Here is a 16,250-nt window from a genome sequence, read left to right as displayed (position 1 = left end):
TATAATAGCCTTACTTCTTACTATACGTAGCTACATAGTTACCTACTAAGATATCCTAGTAATTACTATAGCTATAGTAACCTCTTAGTAAGCAGTAAGCTTATCCTTAGTTAAGGCGTATAAATATTACGTTATAAGTAGCTTTATTAGTTTCTTTAGATATATCTTAAGGATTAATTAGTCTGCTGCTATAACCTCTAGGTTAATATACTCCTAAAGATTATAACGCTTTGCCTTTACTTAGATAGCGTTAAGCTATACAAACTAATTACTATGTAATTATAAGATAGTCACCTTATTATTATAGTTCTTATTAATTATTATAATAGTATTTAATTAGTAGATAGGTACGTTAGTTATTATAGACGTATATATTAGACTATTAATTATTAAATAGTAAGGATTATAATAGTTACTTAATTAATTCTTATTATATGTTATATATCTATAGTAAATTACTATAAAAATAAGGAAAACCCCCTATTTCTTAGTTAGGAAATCCCTAGTTAATCCTAGTAATATTATTAGTAGACTTACCCTAAAAGTGGGGCTAATTCACTGCCTATTCCCTAATAATTTGCTATAAGGTAACTGTACATTCGCTAGTTAATTTACGTATAATTCCGCCACATTTAATAATAACAAAGACGCTTAGTAGTAATAGTAGTAAAGTAAAAAGAGGTATAGACTTTACCTACTTATATAGATATTCTAGTATATTACCTAATTATAAAGCATTTAGTAAAGTAATATTAGTATATTTAATTACTTTATTTCTTTCTTTATTAGCTTCTTTATATAAAGGGGATTAATTACTAGCTACTATTAGCTAGTTAATTTGTTATTAAATTACTATAAGGTTAGCTTTATAAAGCTTATTAAGTAATTTATCTATTAATTTATTAAAAATTGATTTTTTATTAAATATTATGTTATATATAGTAAAGACCTTGTTTTATACTTAATACTAAATATAATATAAGTTACTAAATATATATTTAATAAGAGATTTAACTTATATATAAGTAGTAAGCTTTTACTAGTAGTTTTATAATAAGTATATATCTACTATTAGTATATATACTTAGTAGCTATAGGCTTATAAATATAAAGAATCTAGCTTTACTATTAGTAAAGAACTAATATACTTATTAAGTATAAAATATAAGTAAAATAGTTAATATAAAGATTTATATTTCTAAGCTACTAATAGTGTTTAATTATAAAGATATATAGCTATAGTTATAATTTTAGGCTATAGGACTTTAGGTTACTTTATATTACTATATATATTATTATTAAAGCGCGTAATTAGCAGCAATACCCTAGATTAATTAATTGCTCTGTTGTGTGTGTATCTACCACTATGTTACGCGGCCATTGCCAATCGGCCCTTTAGTAAGGGGCAAATGCCCGGATCATTATTTTCCCTTGATTTAAGTAGAGAAATCTATCTGGGAAATAACTAGTGCATTTAGGCATTTATAGCCGTATTGCCTACTTTAACACGCCCTCTTAGATTAAAGCTATTTATAAGATTGAAGCTATTCAGAGCTGTTAATCTGACCTTTAATTAACGATATCTACAGTCGTAATCTATTACAACAGTCGCTGTAACTATAAATTACCTCTATCTACCTATTTAGTTACCTAAGTAACTAACTAAAACTAGAGTGCGTATAGTTAAGTAGTATTACCTACTGCTTAATAACGTAATATAAGATAGTAACTTATATTAGAGCTTTTAGGTTTAATCCTAGGTAGAGGCAAAAAGACTTAATTATAGTAATATCTATAAAGCCTATTAACCTTATAATTAGTTAGTTATTAGATATCTATCTAAAGCTATAGATAGCGTAAAATATAGCAACTTGCCTAGAGCTATAATAGCGTAAAATATAGTAAAGGTAGGTGTTAATTTACCTAGTAAGCTAATCCCTTTATTCTATTAAATATAGATTACTAGGTGTAAGGTTTAGTTACCTTAAAATTAATATTCTCCTTAAACATATCTACTAATATAGCTAGTCCCCTAGTGGATAGAGTTTTACTAATTTTAATTAAGGTATTTAACCTTTTTTAGTTAGCCTTTTAATAAATCTATAGCCCTAATTAAGGTAAATCTAACTATATAATTTCTAACTAGAGAATCCTTTTTATTATTAAGATATAGTGGTTTAAAGTTTTTAGTATTTACTTATAGTATTCTTAACGATGTTATAGGGGAAAGTGGCCCTACTTATCTAGTAAATACGGCCTTACGTAATAACTATCCTAGTTATAACTATACCTACTAAAGCCTATTCCTCTGTTATGCCTGGCCTCTAACAGCGTTATTAATTACCTTATTAATTACCTTTTATTAATTACTTCTTTATTATATAATTTAGCTTTATAATTTGCTTATATCTATACACTTTAGTTATATAATCCTAATTATTAAATAAATAATTACTACTTTTACTATAGTAAGGCCTTTATTAATCTATCTGCTATTAACTTAGCTAATAGCATATAGATAACGTTAATTTGCCTATTAGTAATTTCCTACTGCAGCTAGTAATAGTAAATATTAACGTACTATAGTTACGTCTGTAATTAAATAAGCTCCTTCTTAACTAATCTAATTATCTATTAGTTATTATATTAGATTATAATAAGTACGTTAGTTAATTAATTTTAGATTATTAGCTTCTTTATTAATTAATCTGTAAATATTAACTCCTTTACGGCCTATAAAAGCGTAAGAAGCTCTGCCTCTATAGTTAACGTATTACAGTCTGTTACTTATTTACTCTCTATCTAACAAGGCCGCTAAATATCTTAATTACGTACGCCTATAAGCTCTTATAGTTAATTAAGTTATTAGTAAAGCTTATATTAGAGGTAATAATTATCTTTTTACTAGATCTAAATTAAAGGTAAAGTCCTTTTATATAGTAAAGGTATTATAGTATATAATTTACTACCCTCTAATATATAACTAATAGGTTCTAATTAAATTACGCTAACTAGCTAGTAGTAAATATAACGTCTAGCCTTATTATTACTACTGTATATAGGATTAAACTAACTTTACGTTAGTAATTAGTAATCTTAAAGGTTATAGTAGTCTGCTTTAATAGTAGTAGCTCTTTATTACCTATTAGTATATAGTTAGGCAGCAGCTAGACTTTATTATTAATTAACTTTAAGATCTTATTAATATATATTACCTATAAAAGCTATATTTTATATTACTTATAGTTATAAATTACCTCTATACTAAGAAACTATTATATCTTATTACTGCCTTCTAAGTAATACCTCTCTTTTATCCCTTTTATTACTTTATTAGCCTTACTTTAGGCAGACTTTAGGAAAGTAAAGACATAATTATTAATATAAAAAAAGAAGGTAATAGCGCTCTTTTGCTAGTAGCACAGCTTGCTAGTAACTAGCGTAAATCTAAGGTTATAGAGTCCCTTTTTAAGGTGCCTTTACTATAGTAGTAGTAATTTTTATAGACTATATAAGGCTTTTAATAGCTTAGTAATTCTTATACTGCTATAATTTAGATACCCTAGGGGTAATTATATAAACACTGTTTTATCTATATTAGTGTATATAAATATATTTACTACGTTAAATTAGATTAGCTTTAGATTAAACTTAGCTATAATTACTATTAATAATCTAAATAATAATCTTACTAACGTTATAGCGTAAGTATTATAAATTACGTCTTTTACTTACTAGTCTCCTTATATAATAAGTCTTACTTTATGCTTAATAAGGTATCTATACTTATTTAACTTATAGGTATATACTTATTAGTAATTAAGTATCTAATTATTACTAGCCTCCTTAATACTAACTTTATACTAGCTGCCTATTACTTTATAGCTTTATAAGTAATCTTTTTTAGCCTTATAAAAGTTATCTATAAATAGGTAATTTTATAGATTAGTATATATATTAGGCAGACTAAGTAAATCCTTTATATAGATCTTACGCTTTACTAAATTAGTCCTATAAGGGCTTCCTTACTATATTATCTCTACCTTATCTTTAGAGCCTTTAGAGGTTACCTCTTCTACTAATTAACCCTTTTGCCTAGTAATTTAAGGGGGCTAGCCTGTAAATTTATTAGGTAGATTAATCTGCCTTAAGGATATCTTTATATTATTTTAATGTTAAAGTGTACTAGCTATAAAGGCGGCTTACTATACCTCCTATAAGAATATCCTTCTTTTAATAATATAGTTAGTATAATAAATCTTATTACTTTTACTTTCTTACCCTCTTACGTTAAGAGCGTTATTTAATTATATAAAGAATACTAATTATAGTAAACCTAGTAAAGTAATTAATATAAAGTGTAACTTTATATATTTATAAGTATTTATATCTTTAGTTATAAGGAAATTTACTAGCTAATTCTTAGCCTTATTAATAGTAAGATCTATAGCTTCTCTACTATTAGTAATATCTTTATAACTTTACCTAGTTACTTTTATAATCTATTTATTAATAGTAGCCTTATTAGTATTACTTAGCTTATTAACCTATTTATCTATTTTACTTAAGAAATAACTATCTTTATTAAAGATTACGTTATATATAGTAACTACTTTATTCTTTAGTAGTATATATATATAGTATTAGTTAGTAGATATATATCTAATAAGGTAGCTAATATATACTTTTACTTTAAATTATTATAATTAGTTATAGTTAAGTTATACGTTAGTAGTTACTACGTATACCTAGTATCTAAATACTAATAAATAGCTAATATATAGTAATAAAAGTTACCCTCTTATAACATACTATATCTTATATAGTAACTGCTATCTGCACAACTCTAAAGGAGTACAGTTATATAGATATACTACAGCCTTAAGAATCTCTAGCTATAAGTAGTGTAGTAGCTTAGATCTAAGCCTTATTACTATTACTTTCTCCTTAATTACCGCAGTAATCTTTTTAGTACTGCCGTTTTATGCTTACGTGTTAGGCGCTAAAGGCTTAAACAGGATTTCTAGACTTTCTATAGCTTCCTTTACCTATAGATAGGACGTTATAATCTTATTATTACACTTAATTACTATTACTTTAGTAGCCTTATATATCTTAATTATCTTTATAAAGTTAAGAAGCGTATACTTAATGTTATTAAAGTTATGTTATTAAAGGTAATAATCTTATATAAATCCTAACTTATAGTTAGTTAATAGTAAGGCTAACTTAAATCTACTATAGCCTTACTTAAATAGGTAAAAATTAAGCGTAATCCTATTACCTACTACTATATATTTAATTAACTCTTACAGCTAGTAAGATATTTACTAATTAATCTTACTTATTACACACACTTTATATTAGTAAGTAAGGATTTCTAGCACTTTACCTTTAATCCTTACTCCTCTAGCCTTACTAGTAATCCTATAAAGTATACGCCCTCTAGGGTAGCTAAGCTAATTATACTAGCGTAGCGCCTTTACTAGCTAAGATTATTAGTAATAATCTAGGCTGCCTTTAGCGTTAACTACTACTACTATAAGATAAGTAGTGTATGTATTCTTTACCTCTTTACTAGCCTTAATTACTTATTAGCCTATAAATTTATCTATATTAAATACTATAAAGTAATTATTAGCCTTATAAATATAATTATTAGATAGGCTGTTATCTTACTACTATTTATTTTATAGCTTTAGCGCTACGTATAACACTAGATTATAAGATAGTAATAGGTAATACGCTATGTTATATAAGGTAATAGTAACGTTATAGCTATTTACCTTTACTTTAACTACTATATTACCTTATTCTTTAATTAGTATTATTACTTTACTTATATAGATAAAGTTATCTAGATTTACTAGTAATATACTAGTAAAGTAATAACGTAAATAAAAAACATAAAAGGTTACCCCTAAATTAAGGATAACATAGTCTTTAAGTAGATATCTAGCTACTATAAATATAGCTAACTACTATAATAGTACTCCTTTTACTTACGCCTTTTTACTAGTTAGTTATTAATTTATTATATTATTACCTTTTAGCTACTTTAACTTTAGTAAAAATAGCTTATTTATCCTCTTTAATATATTAGTAATAAGTATATTTACCTTCTTTAATTAATCCTTTATATATTAATCTATAAGTGCCTTTTATACCTACTTAATTATATATATAAGGGGTTAGCCTAGTTACCTTTTATAAGGCTATATATAGTGTATTTTAGGCACTTAATGCCTAAACTAATTAATCTTTTAGTAATACTAAAATAGTCTATTAACAGGTATAGCATACTACCTATACCTTTATAATTATTTAGGTACTAAGTAGGTCTTCTAGCTATTAATAGGGGCTAGGTTTAAATCCTACCTATTAAGACTCTCTTTAGTGTAGGCCTTAAGGGGCTAAAAGGTTATTAATTAGTAGATTAGTTAGCTAGGTATAAATAAGGGGTAGCTTACGTTAGGCTTAAAGGGACTAGGTGTAAGGAGGTAATATCTAGTAGCTATTACTAGACGCTAGGCTACCTAGGGCCTTTAGGGTTAATATAACCTTATGCTCTAGCGTATAGTTACTAGCGCTAGTGCGTATACGTAGGCCTAAAGCGACTTAGGACGCGTTATATTAGAAGGGGGGTAATTATAAGGGGTTAGCCTAGTTACCCTTTATAAGGCTATATATAGTGTATTTTAGGCACTTAGTGCCTAAACTAATTAATTTTTTAGTAATACTAGAATAGTCTATTAATAGGCGTAGCACACTACCTATACCTTTATATATACTTATATAGTATCTAATTACCCCTTAGCTTTATCTTACTAGCGTAGTAGTAGTTAGGGATCCTATAGCCTATTAATCTATATAAGTTATATCTATTATATTAATTATAGGCTGTAGGCTCTTTTCTTACTTAATTACTGTAGTTATTATTAGGCGTAGTAGTTACTATAGTAATAAGGCTAAATACCTTATAAGAAGCCTTTATCTAGGGCTACTCTAGCTCTACTATAATCTAAGCTTAGATTACTAAGATTATATTATAGTAAAGAAGCCTACCTTTATAGGCAAGTAGGTAATTAGTAGTTTTATACGCTTTAACCTATAGCGCTAATAGTATATATCTTAGCGCCTTTATTAACAGTAAGAACTATTTACTAATTAACTTTACTAAATACTACTTAACTTAGATACCTTTAGATATAGCTTCTTCTTATTTATTTATTTATTTCTCTAACTTCTTTATATCTATAACCTTATAATCTATAGCCTTTTTTATAACCTTTTTGTACTTAGTAATAGTAAGATCTTTTGCCTTATATAGTAGTATACTTACTCTAGCCTTAAGATTTTTTACTTATTTATATAGTAATTTCTTACTGTTATAACACTCTACTTTAAGCTTTAGATTAATAGTTAAATAGATATAGGCTATAATATTATTAATATTCTTCTTAGCTTTTTCCTATTTATATAGGTAATAGACGTAGACCTTCTTATTATATTTAAGTTACTTAATACCTATATTAGATAGTTAGGTAAGCTTAGTTACCTTAGCTACTGACTGCGCTAGTTATAATAAGGTCTATAACCTTATTATTAGCCTAGTAGTTAAATTATCTTAGGCCTATTAGTTAATTACTTCTTTAGTTATTAAGTAGTTAGTAATAGTTAGCTCCTCTAGCCTGCTGTTAATAATATCTACTGTAGTTATATAGCACTTATTATTAGCGTCTAGATTAATTACGTCCTATAACTTATATCCCTAGGCCTTTTGCTTAAGCTCTTTAAGCCACAGCTGCTAATTAGCTAGGCCGTTAAGTACAGCGTTTTAAGTAGTAGATTTGTTAGTTATTATAAATATCTACACGTATATCGCGCATATACTATATATTACTTTAAGTAACATTAATTAGTAACTTATAGATCAGACTGTTAATTATTAAAGCGCGTAATTAGTAGTAATAACCTTGTTTTAATTAATTGCTCTGTTATGTGTGTAACTATTCCTATGGCCCACAGCCATCGCCAATCGGCTGCCCATTAAGGGGCAAAATGCACAGATCATAATTTTTCCTTTGTTTTAGGTGGGGAAATCCATCTAGAAAATGACTGGCGCATTCGCCGTCAATTGCCCCACATTCATCCAGGCATTCATGGCCGCATTGCCCACTTTGACAACTCTCTGCCAACTGATCCACCAGCGGGAGGTGGTTACATTGAAGAATTGGCCAACCGAGGGGCGGCTGGCAATGTCTTACCCCGATACACGGCTGGCGACGGCTTGCCCCGTCCTGGCAGCCATGATGTATGCCATTGAACGGTAGGTAGGCCAATGACCCCGCATGGCGTTCCCTCGGTATTTGCCTACTAGTGTGGTGCTATCGCTTGTGTTTTGCAAAACGTGTTGATTTTGATTCAGCTTCTTCTTTTTTTTCTTATTTTTCTTTAAAAAATGCCATGACTTGGGAGAGCCATCCATGTTCAAAGTGGCAAGACTGCTTAGGTAGTAGTTCTGTTTTCGGCGGACCCCGTGATCGAGCTCAAGCGTGGTCGAGCCATTACGTAAGCACATTTATGCCTTTTCCCCGTAGCGACAACGGCAAATGAACAAGAAAAACAATATAGCATTACACCTCCCATGGCACCAATCATGTCACCGAGCACCGAAATACCACCGGCGACGGCGACGGCGGCGGCGGCGGTGATGACTGGGACTCCCGCCTCCGACATCGCCCAACCGGCAACGGCATGTGCTACAGCCGTCTCACGACCGCTTACAACACCCGCGATTGCCGTCCCGGAAGGCGTGACGGTGGTCTATGCGGAACGCAAGCGGACCGGCCGCATCGCCGGCGCAAAATACAAAGCCGACGGCACGCCTTATGGGCGCTCCGGCCCGGCGCCGAAGCCGCTGCACGAGAGGACATCATACAAGGAGCGCGCGCCGGTGAAGCGGCTAGAGCGGTCGTACACGGCGCAGCGGAAGAGAGAGGTGATTATGTTTCTGGAGAGCCACAAGCTGCCGTGCGACGACAACGATACGCGAGCGCGGCGGAACCGGGCGGATCAGCAGCCGCCGGCGGAGAAGGGGTACCGGTGGCCCACTCTCTCCGAGGCGTCGGAGTGGTTCAAGGTGCCCGAGGGGACGATCCACAGCTGGTGGCAGAAGAGGGACAATATCATGGGGAGGGCGCCGAAGAAGCCAACCAGGGCCGAGCAGAGGCGGCTGGCGGAGGAGGTGGAGAGGAAGAGGAAGGAGGACGAGGACAGGCGGACGCAGCTGGCGGCCATTGGTTGGCCAGCGGAAAAGCTCCCTTCTGGCACTTCCGGGACTCCCAGTACTCCTTGTGCTTCAGGCGCTGTTACCAGTGGCGACGACGGATCTGGAGAGGCGATGGAGTGCGTTGAAGGGCCATCTCGGTCAGTCCCCGGACGACAAGAGACACCAGAGGGTGTGCCAATGTAGAGGGGAAGGCTAAAAGAGCCATCGGGCGTGAAAGGGGTATCGTCACCGGGAGAGACGCCTCCCGCCGCAGGGCCGGCCGCCATCTCGGAAGGATCGGCAGCCGGCGGCACATCTGCCACGAGCACCCCCGCTGCCACACCCGGAGAAAATTGACAAGGGGGGCCCGTTCCGGCGGCAGCGATACCGGCGTCCCCCGGTCACAAAATTCCCACGAGAGGTTAGCGACCCCGTCCGGGCAAGCTCCTCGAGGTCAAAGGGCCTTGTCGGCCATGACGGGAGACGCCGGAAACTCGCAGTCCGAGTCTGTCGCTCAGGGGCTAGTCAGAAGGGGCATGCATGGCAGAGGAGAAGGGACACCTGTGGCCACGGAGGAAGCATCACATCGTCAGAGGCGAAAAGGATATCAGACAGTGGATTAGGGAAGGGGTTTCCCGTCGGTCGAACGTATGCGGTCAGCAGGGAGTTAGTGATACCAAAGAGGGGGGGTAATGTGGATTCGGGCATGGTGTTTGTAACAATACATGATGCCATAGCGGGCATATGGTTCTCATTGAAGATAGGGCATGCTTCGACTACTCAACAGTACCAAGCTTCGTGCCATGTACTAGGCATCTACAAAAGAGAGGAAAGAAGAAAATCGCTTTCAATGTTCTTCCATAAGAGATGTCGGTCTGTTGTCAAGCCCTCGATGACCTGCTCGTGAATACAGGATGCGGTGCAACAGAATGTCCGTTAGAGACGACCACCAAGCACAGGCTGACGTTCCATCAACAGGTGAGGATTGCAACCTCTACCTTTCCGCGATAGGCCGGGTAGTGCGGCTGCGATATCCGAGATGAACCTTGCCAGAAGCCATGACTTTGTCTTCGGCGAGCTTTTGAAGACAGCAAAACCCGACACCGCCTTGCGTCCGCTTCGCGGGGACGCATGCGACTGAGATGCAAGCATTTGGCTATGGGCTCACGAGGGGCCACGGGAAAAACGAGGCAGAGAAGAGACTTCGCGTGCCACGTCCCAGATTACGTGCAAATGACGAGACCACGCCAAGAACAGGCGCAGTCCAATGATGCTCAAGGATGAGAAGGGCCTGGGTCGGATAACGGATAATGGAAAGACAACCCCTTGTCTCGGTAAATTAACATTTCTTCTTTGCGGCTGCTGCACTAAAGCTCGTTAGTCGAGTCGTCGTTGTCCGATGACCTGTTGGCAAGGCATTCGCCATTCGCATCTTGCATCTGTCGCTGACAGCACAACAGCCCAACAACATGACAACACGCCAACCGTCCTTTGGACAATTGTGTCCGATCCAATAATATCTCGCCTCAATCTCGACATCAAAGTTCACCGACCCGGCAGTCCGCAACGAGGAGAATTATGCCAGGATCTCCTTCTTCACCTTGACGTATCGGAAGCGGAGAATCTCATGCTGTCGACTCCCATTCCGCCTTCTTCAGGTCCAGCCATTCTCCCTTCTCGACCCAGAGGTTCTCGAGCCACTTGGCCAGTTTCTCGTCGTCTTGCGGCAGAGTCTCGAGGGCAAACCGGCGGACGTGGACATGAAACTTGTAGCCCAGTCGAGAGCTCAACCCTGGCACGCTCAGAGTATCCCACATGCTTGGGGCCTCCATGAACACGCTCCCTCTCTGGTAGGCAATTGTAACGTCATACACCGCCTTCACATGAGGGGCCTTCCTGAGATGCTGCACTGTGGTAATGAAGCCTTTCGTCCGAGGATACAGCAGGTGCTTGGGCTGTGGCTTGCCCGACTCCTTGCACCACACGAGCGACTGCTCGTATTTCTTCTTGGTGAAGCGAGTGGCCTCGCTGAAGCTAACGAGCCCTGTTCCTCGGTGAGTGCATGTCCTGCGACGCCCCGTACGAGGCTGCCTGCTAAATCACTTACAGGTCGGCCATTGTCTATTCACGATGCCAGCAAACACCCTGTCAAGCTCGTGCCTGTCCTTGGCCCAGTTGCGGCTCACCATGGGCATGCCCATCGCCCACAATCCCCAACCGAGGAAGGGGACGATCCGTAATTGGATCTTGGCAAAGTAACGGCATCGGCTCAGCATGCCGGCCTTGATGGCAAGAGCCTGGATCATGTAGAAGTCGGCCCACCCGACATGGTTGACGACCACAACGGCCGACTCGCCGGGCGGAATTGCATCGCCGGAAAATGTGAGGTTGGCGCCGTTGAAACGTTCAAAGATGACCTGGATCCAGTACCACACGGTGACGGCGATGCGCGAGGACGAGTTGTAGACGAAATCCGGAGCGAACCATTTCAGAGGCAACTGGAGGGAGATGGCCGTGTCGGCCAGCAGCAGCCAGAGCACCCAGGGAGTCAAGATGGCGGCTCCCCGGAGGTGAGTGAGCACGTTGCCGTGGCCAGCCATTGGTGGCGGTGTAGTCGAACACGGAAGAAGCCTCCAGAAGGAAGGGGAGTGTTCCGAAAGCGAGACAGCACGGCACGGCACGACTTGGAGTGGTCGTGTGAGAGGTTGGCTGTATCGCACTTTGGATTCTCTTGTTGCAGGCTGGCGACGTCCCAAAAAGAAAAGCAAGAATGCTGGAATGCTGGGCCGTGGGGTGAAGCGAGTCGAAGCGCGGCGGCAGAGCGATCTACAATCCAATCCAGTTCAATCCAGTCCAATCTGTGTTGCACTAGCCGAAAGAGTGTTTCGAAAGGGAGCCGCGTGCGCGCGTGACTTTGGGCCAGGAGGTAACTAGGGCAAAAGTTTCAAGCCGGCAGGAGACAATCATGGATGCGCCTCTTGCCGCTCGGTCGACAACTCAATTACCGTCGGATTTCCTGCTGCCAAGGACGAGGCCGTAGGTTTGCCGGGATTTTCCTTTTTGGACTACAGGTCTATCTATCTATATACCTACGCTCTGTGGCTCTCCAAGGACAGTACTACGACGGCACGAAGGAGAGGAAGAGACATGAACATAAAAATAGAATAAAATAAAATAAAAAACACAAGAAATAAAGAAAGAAACACTGCTGTGCTGGGCCAGAGTGGCTGGTCTCGACTCGAGCAAAGACGCCTGGGCCCGCCGGATTTCCCAAGAGGGATGTAGTATGACGGCATGGATTTTTTTCTTTTTCGCTCTTACCGTATTTTCTTTTGGTGAGATCCATCGTTGTTCTTTTTGGGGGCCGATGAGCGCGGTACGGTACATACGTGCTTAACTTGGGTTTAATAACGAGAGCCGGTGTCCCTCATCAACTTCAAGGCCAAGACGAGGATTCCCGGCCTCTTTTTGTTTTTGTTTTTATTACCTTTACTCTTTCCTTTTCCCCTCGTCTTCTTATCTTTCCACGTGGCTTGGGCGCAGGGAGACCGAGTGCGATGCACAGAGCAGGCAGGATGCGATAGGTTCTCAACGTGCCAGGTTCCAGACTGTTGCTTGTGTCGAAAGCTCGACAACAGAAACACGTCAGTCAAAAGCGCATGTGCCTATACTTACTTGCATGCATGGATGCGTGCATAAGGAAGTGCCGTTGCATGAAAGCGAACACGGGCTGAGTGGCCCCATCTGTTGGAGGGGACGACGTTTGGCCTTTTGCCCAGGTCGTCCGATGTCGACTCGGTCATTGGGCCGAGAGCCCAGTGCGTGTATATATGGATTGAGAGACTCGAAGATGGGATGTCGCAAAGATTCACTATCCAACATGGCCTGTATTGTGGTACGTTACGCCCTCGCACGGTGGTTGGGGCCCGTTGATGGATGATGGTTGGCCAGCTCAACCATGGGGGAGGGGGAAGTCTGTCTGTATGAGAGGGAGGTCCTCCTCATATCATGATACGGACGTACGAACGGACGTATGGGAGATATTGGATTTAGGCGCGACCTGACGTGACTAGCTCCTGCCTGCCACTCTTGCCTTGCCCAGCCAGATCCGATAACCTCGGAGCTGGCCCCGGAGGTGTCTTAGATTCTATATACTTAGGTGCCTACCTAGGCAGATACTTGGGTAGGTACCGAAAGGGAAGACGCTCGGTATCTGGTGCTGGGTGCTATGCTGCAATTGGCAAGAGCTGCGGCGAAGGAGCTGGGAGCATGAGATGCCGAGCCAAGCAAAGCCAAGCCTCTCTAGCTGCATTCTGCCCTGTGTGCTCTCGTACCTATCAGCAGGTAGTTGCCTGTAAGGTACCCAGGTAGGCACCTACCTACCTAGTAGACCCGGTCTCAGTTAGGCTAAGGGGCCCTCTCACTGGCTGATTGCCCTGGTCCCATATCACCTACCAATACCTACCTACCTAGGTATCAACCTGCCGGATATCTTCTCGAAGCACAACAAAAATGAGAGACAAATTTCTTTCCTTCTTTTGTGTACTTTTTTTTATTGCAGTGAGCGTTCGTGACGCAGGCGCTGCTGTCCCAACTGCATGCCATCTGGACCTTTTCCCCAATCGAGGGTGCCTAAGGAAACCACGCAAACTCTGTCGTACGAACCTCGTGTTTGCCAGAGCACCTTACCTAAGATTAGGTTCCCCGACAAATACCGGAAAATATACAAGACCTTATCAAATGGCTACCTCTCGTGTGTGAAGCACTGAACGCTCACCTGCGTGGAGCCGTTAACCCTACGGACCTAGTCGGTGACTTCCGTCGGCCTACAAAAAGAGAACTGCTATCACTTATATATGTCTTCACGTAACTTCCCTCCACTGAGCAACGTTTCGAACCAAACCCTAGACCAACTCTGACGTACGGGCCGTGATAAAGCCACTGATATAAAAACGACAGGCTGATCGGCACCATCCTTGTTTGTTCGGGGTATACATCATTGTGTCGTTGATTACAGTGCGGGTCTTTCGTAGCTTCTGTTAGGCCCAATGTCGTCCATATCAGTTACAGCAGAAACCCAGTTTAGGAACTCCACCTGATTAAGGGGATCCGGAATCAATTGTTCGCTGTGACCTGTGGGGTGGAGGCTTCTTGTTGCTCCTCCTCTACAGTTGGGCCTCTCTTCCTCCCCCACTCTCCTGGATTGTCAACCCGGCCCGGTAGATCATGCTATTCTACACTATTCGTTGTACGTACGTGTGTTGTATCTGACCGTCCTGTCTCGTGCGAGCGAGACTTGTTCACTACGGTAAGGTGAGAGCATCTGATCTTGGAAGAAGTCAACGCGTGTTCCTTCTTGAACCAGAAAGCTTAATGAACTACACACTCACCTCAGCGTTGGGTGGCTTTGGATAAGAAGCCAAGGCTTCGCCCTCCCCGCCGTCTCTCTCTCTCTCTCAATGTATCCGACAGTGAGCTTGACCTTTTGCGGATACACCGATCTGGACCTCCAACACCTGACCGCCAGTGGACGCAGAGCAGCCGGGTGTGAACCTAAACCGATCTGGTCCGTCGCCCGGAACTTCGTCTTTCCAGCCTCCCCGCGCCGTTGCCAGCGCCGGGTCGGACTTGGAAATTGCCATTATTTGTCACCATCCGGGGCAGTTTCCCCTCGGCCTTCTAGTGCGCACTTAGCCGTCGCCCGTAAAACAAGGCACCTATTTAGTTGGATAAGCATAGCCCTACCCGATGACGAACGTTTCAAGGTGCCATTGGTCAATCTGGGTATCCCGACGACATCTTTCTCACGCAAGGCATACATGGCAAGGGGGGCTTTTTCGAAGAGCACTGGGCGGAACACTGATGATTCCGAAAAAGCAACAAAGTCGGGGCCTTTGGTCAAGATTCTGGGGGACCCCCTCCTCGCCCCCCAACAACAAACCCCAGGGAGACCTGGCTTGACGGAGTCGGATGAACCGCTTTAGTTCCCGTAAAAGAAGTCTGCTTGTGAGCCGGATATCAAACCATCCAACATCAACCCGTGAACATCAATCGGCCCTTGAGACCCTTTCCCGTCGTGCCGCCGTACGAGATCCCGGCAAGCTGGTTCTCTCCATTCGAGGAACGGACAGCTGCTGCTGAAACCCCGCATATCCTTCCTCCCGTCAAAATTCCTGCGGCTCATCAGTCTAGACTTGAGACTCGGGTGCCGAGCGAGTAATTGACTGGCATACTGACAGGTTACCAGCCCGTTCACGTCTCTCCCTCTTCCTTCAGCTCCCACCATCTTGTCTTGGAAGGCGACAGTGGCCCTTTTTGTCGCCGTCTCGATTCGTGACTATTATCAGCCACCAACAAACGGCACCACCGCAGAAGTGCGCCACCACCCTGCAAGAAACGAAGTCAAGGGTAGTCGACGCCCCCCCGGTCCCTTTTTCTCACCCCCCTCTCTCTCCCCTCTGCCTGTCGCCTACCTAGTGGTTTCTCCGCTCCTGTCATTCGTTCTTTCCTCTAGACAGATACGCAGCATTTAGGGCAATCGGAGCCAAGAGTTGAAAAGATACAAGAGAGACAGACACTGCAACCGTCCAACCCCGGACGCACGACATCCTCCTCGTCTGGACCGTGTCAAACAAATCTCAAACAGGGCGAACCAACCAGCCTTCCTTACCACCTTACCCAGGTACCCCGACCCGTCCCTACCCACCTACATAGATTAGGTAGTTTACCTACCTACGGCAACCCGTTCCCCGTTCCGTTCGTTGCCCCTCCCCTTCTCGTCGCAACCGCATAGCCCTCCCTCCTCAGACAGCTCGGACGCCAGAATAGGGTTTCACGTTCGGGAGCGACTTCTTCCCAAATAACCATAATCGTGGTCCGCATGTTACAAGCCTTGGACGGCTCAACCCCTTTCCACTTCAGCATCCCTTTTTGCTTTGACAGACGACAGCCACCGTCAGTCACCGCCAGTCAGTCAGTC

General features: G+C 40.8%; 2 protein-coding genes across 2 annotated transcripts; one reads left to right on the top strand and one right to left on the bottom strand.

Annotated features, from left to right (window-relative positions):
- Positions 1-8,659: 8,659 nt before the first annotated feature.
- GLRG_03944 (uncharacterized protein) lies at positions 8,660-9,475 on the top strand (the record flags this gene model as incomplete). The annotated part of the gene is made up of 1 exon (XM_008094629.1): positions 8,660-9,475. The coding sequence occupies one exon, from the start codon at positions 8,660-8,662 to the stop codon at positions 9,473-9,475; it is 816 nt and encodes a 271-aa protein (XP_008092820.1).
- Positions 9,476-10,896: 1,421 nt separating this feature from the next.
- On the bottom strand, positions 10,897-11,871 carry GLRG_03943 (acyltransferase; the record flags this gene model as incomplete). The annotated part of the gene is made up of 2 exons (XM_008094628.1): positions 10,897-11,315; positions 11,379-11,871. The coding sequence occupies 2 exons, from the start codon at positions 11,869-11,871 to the stop codon at positions 10,897-10,899; spliced, it is 912 nt and encodes a 303-aa protein (XP_008092819.1).
- Between the last annotated feature and the right edge of the window lie 4,379 nt (positions 11,872-16,250).

The sequence above is a fragment of the Colletotrichum graminicola genome (genome assembly GCF_000149035.1).
Source record: "Colletotrichum graminicola M1.001 genomic scaffold supercont1.12, whole genome shotgun sequence".
In the NCBI taxonomy this organism is placed as follows: domain Eukaryota; kingdom Fungi; phylum Ascomycota; class Sordariomycetes; order Glomerellales; family Glomerellaceae; genus Colletotrichum; species Colletotrichum graminicola.
This window is presented reverse-complemented; position numbering and strand designations above follow the sequence as displayed.